Source organism: Bos javanicus, chromosome 3, assembly GCF_032452875.1.
Source record: "Bos javanicus breed banteng chromosome 3, ARS-OSU_banteng_1.0, whole genome shotgun sequence".
NCBI classification, from domain to species: domain Eukaryota; kingdom Metazoa; phylum Chordata; class Mammalia; order Artiodactyla; family Bovidae; genus Bos; species Bos javanicus.
In genome coordinates this window covers 54,771,939-54,775,863 of record NC_083870.1, presented here as the reverse complement: position 1 = coordinate 54,775,863, position 3,925 = coordinate 54,771,939, and the positions used below count along the sequence as shown (strand labels likewise).

Below are 3,925 nucleotides of genomic sequence, written 5' to 3'. Positions count from 1 at the left end.
CATAGGAACTTCTTCATTCCATACATTATTCTGCTCTTAATTTTAATAACTGTACTTATGTTTCAATATGTAAGAATTCTTGAAAAATATAAATGTCACAGAAGAAAGTGTCATGCAAAGTTAGTTATCCTCTCATGTCTTACATGGAGAAGGCAATGGCACCCCACTCCAGTACTCTTGCCTGGAAAATCCCATGGATGGAGGAGCCTGGTGGGCTGCAGTCCATAGGGTCCCACAGAGTCAGACACGACTGAAGCGACTTAGCAGCAGCAGCAGCATGTCTTACATCAAACATGAAGGAGTATTCATGTTGTGCACATGGATACCAATTTCTTCTGTATTTTTGAAGATAGATGATAACTAATGCATACATTCATTATTTTTTTCAATCAGTAATACAACTATACATACTTTCCATATCTTAGATTTTCCCACACTAGCACAAAGAGAGTTTCCTTTTTTCATTCTAGAGACTGTGAAGTATTCCTTTGTAAGTGTGTCTCAGGTTTTATCTCACTAGTGTATGACACAGGGGCTTGAAAGTTGTTTCCAGGGCTTCTTTGGCAACTCATGATTAAGAATACAACTACCAATGCAGGAGACATTGGTTTGTCCCTGATCTGGAAGATTCCACATGCTGTGGGGCAGGCAACTAAGGCTGTGCATCACAACTTTTGAGCCTGTGCTCTAGAGCCACGAGCTGCAATGTCTGAGCCCATGTACTCCAAGTACTGATGGCTGAGTGTCCTAGGGCCTGAATTCCACAACAAGAAGGCCACCACAATGAGAAGCCCGCACTCTGCATTTAGGATGAGGCTTCACTTGTTGCAACTAAAGAAAGGCCTGCACAGCAACAAAGATAAGGACAACGCAAAATTAAAATAAAATAAATAAATAAAAATTATAAAAAATAAAGTTGTTTCCAGTCTTCTGAAATTAAAGCAATCCTGAAACAAATATACTATAGCATATGCCATTTTCAACTCAGGTTAATAAGTCCGTTAAGACAGATTACTAAATGTGGATTCTGTAGCAGCAGTACTTGCATTCAAATCTTTGAATTGTATTTGTACCAATTTGCACTCTCCCTAGCAGTTAACAGAGACCCCCAATTTCCTGGAACACTTGACAGCTAGTGTCCTGTCCAAACTGCTGTTTCTGGCCCAGGTGGGAGGTGACACAGGTCCCTCCTAATTTTACCTTGTATGTCATTTATTATCAGTGAAGTTAAACACACTTTCTCTTTCTATATTTTTGCCCATGTAAAAATGTTCTTGTTGCTGTTTGCTCACTGTTATATAAGGGCTTATAATAACTTAAAGAGCTGATCTCCAGGACTGTATTATAGATTGCAAATGTTCTTCCTCTTATATTTGTTTCTTGCTCCTCTTAACACTTTACCAGAATTAATCATTATCTTTCAACTTGTTTTCCATTTTTTAAATTCACTAATTCAATCAGAATTGCTTGTTTTTTATTTTTTGTGTATCAGACCACGGTAATCATGTTGGTAATCACTTAAGTGGGATTCCCTGGTAGTTCAGAAGGTAAAGAATCTACCGGCAGTGCAGGAGACCTGGGTTCATTCTCTGTGTCGGGAAGATCTCCTAGAGAAGGGAATGGCAACCCCCCCCCCCTCCAGTATTCTTGCCTGGAGAATTCCATGGACAGACCATGGGGTCTCAAAGAGTTGGACAAGACTAAGCGACTCACACACACACACATACACTACAGCAACTGTTTGATAATCGGTTTTTATTTTTAAAGTCTTCTTGAACAAAGCTATCATGACATACACGTTTTAAAAATGAGCTACAGTGTTACACTATTAAGACAAAAGATGCCTTTCAAAATATACTTATCAGGGAGTCTCAATCTTATTCATAATTTCACTTATAGCTTTTGGTATCAAACCATATACTTTATTAATCCCAGGTAGCACAGCAACTAATGCTAGGCTAGCCCCATCAAGGTACTGTGCAGTCACTGAAGGCTTATTATTTTTATTTGTTTTAATGTCTTCTTTTAGTTGATATATCTCTTTATTTAGCTCCTCAGCTTTCTTTTTAAATCCTTCTGTAAGTAGTTCTTCTTGCATCTGTAAAAAGGGGAGAGTTCCCTTTAGAAAACAGACCAAATAAGTATTTTTTATCAAACAACTATAGCAGAAAAGTACGTTTGTCTATTTCTCTAACACCTTAGATGCTTTTTTGATGTTTGTCTAGTATTTGCAAATGTTTGCACCAGGGAAGGGAGAGCATCCAGGGTTTAGAGCGTCCCATGTTCCTTCAACAGCATCTTCCTGGACACAGAGGAGCTGGGTGTAGTTCGGGTCTGGAAATTACCCTAGGAAGGGGTTCCAGCCCTTCGGAGAGAATGCAGGTGAATTCTAAATATCTGTCAGTTTCACTGAGGTAGAATGCCCACACACGTCACCAGAATGGCACTGCTGACTCTCTTTAAAACACTGGCATTCAAACTCCAGGCTGGGAGAAAGAATACATTTACTCTAGGTGTATAAAATGAATCAGGCAGATCTAGAAACAAACGTAGCAAATTTTACAGCTTTTAGTATCCTGTATTTCATAGCAGGCACCATCTGATACCTTCAAGAGCAGATGGAACTAGTCCAGGTCTCTGATGCTTGTCCCCAAAATTCTAAGGAGTCTAAGACTGAAGTCCTATTCATTTGGGAGCAAATGTGATGCTATAATTACCATGAACAGCAGTCCAGGAGTCTGGGTCATTTTATTTGTCCCATTCAAATCCTAACACTACAGAAGGTGCTGAATCTTACAGAGGTAAGCCTTTAGCATGATCCACATCTCTTTGACATTATAGTGAATTCTATGTCTTTGGAGTTCCCTCTGGGGTCTGACTTTAGGTCAAATTCCTGTCCCTTTATTCCTGAGAAGTTAGGGTTTTCCCCATCAGGCCCTGCTCAGGCCCTTCCAAACTTACCTTCAGCTTGTGTTCCATCATCATTTCCTACTCTCTCAGAAGATTTTCTCTTTCCCTTTCCATCTTCTCTCTCAGCTGAGCCACCTCTTCACTGAAACCTCTCTCTTGTGCTTCCATTTTTTTGCTTCTGGTCATTCAGTTTCTGTGTTAGCAGTTCCTGCTCCATCTCAGCTTTCTGTCCCTTGATTCGTTCTTCTTGATTCTTTCACAAGCATTTTAAAGAGAGACATATAACAGTTATACTGAGCTATACCCTCCTGAGCTCAGAGACTAGGATGACTTTAAGTTGGTGGGAAGGGGTCTGACTGTTCCTGCTACCACATCAGATAATCTGCTTTAGCACATGATACAGAGGCACTGATTGGATGTACATGCCACCCAAACTCCCCCATTTATTTACATGTAGCAGAGAGGTTCCACAGAAGAAGGGGAAGCTCTGGTTCCAGGAAGTGTTTGCTCGCAAACCTGTCTAAGGGCAGCACAGGAGCCACCTTCCCCTCTGAGAGCTCAGTCCTCCCTGTACCTTCCATGGCCTTGTCCCATCAGTGAGAGCCTGGTCTGGCTGCAGGATGGCTGCCTCTACTCCTCCCTGTGACTGCAGGAAGCTCTGGAGGACCTCATTGGCCCGAGGAAACAAGGAGCAAAGACTTGTCAGGTAGGGAAGATGTAGTGTCTTGCTGTGGAAATTATTGTTTAGTAAACTTACACAAGAGACCCTTTAAATTCTCCATCCTTTGCAGGCTCCTAAAATGTTTACAGACTCCAGAATTCAGGGCAGGTCTACAAACTCCCATCTTCCATTGTTTGCAACTGCTATATATGCATATTCTCTCTTTTTTTTTTTTTTTTTGACTAATGCCTATATACTCTTTCTTTGTTAGAATATCAGTTATGGTCATTTCAACTTGGAGCTTCTACCACCTCTTCCAGGGAGCTTTCCTAAGCTGTTTTCTGATTTTTGAAT

The 3,925-nt window shown here is 40.7% G+C and overlaps 1 protein-coding gene across 1 annotated transcript; it reads right to left on the bottom strand.

Annotated features, from left to right (window-relative positions):
• Positions 1–1,738: 1,738 nt before the first annotated feature.
• LOC133244314 (guanylate-binding protein 7-like) lies at positions 1,739–3,629 on the bottom strand. Its single transcript, XM_061411331.1, has 2 exons — positions 2,962–3,629; positions 1,739–2,098 (listed from the first exon to the last, which is right to left on the bottom strand). The coding sequence occupies exons 1-2, from the start codon at positions 2,983–2,985 to the stop codon at positions 1,862–1,864; spliced, it is 261 nt and encodes an 86-aa protein (XP_061267315.1). The 5' UTR covers positions 2,986–3,629; the 3' UTR covers positions 1,739–1,861.
• Positions 3,630–3,925: the final 296 nt, after the last annotated feature.

What these genes read in the sequence shown, in the direction of transcription:
- LOC133244314 (XM_061411331.1), bottom strand. Translation starts at nt 2,985, where the DNA reads ATGATGATGGAACACAAGCTGAAG. An exon ending in TGATGGAACACAAGCTGAAG is followed by an intron (nt 2,099 to 2,961) that starts GTAAGTTTGGAA and finishes CCCTTTTTACAG; the next exon opens with ATGCAAGAAGAACTACTTAC.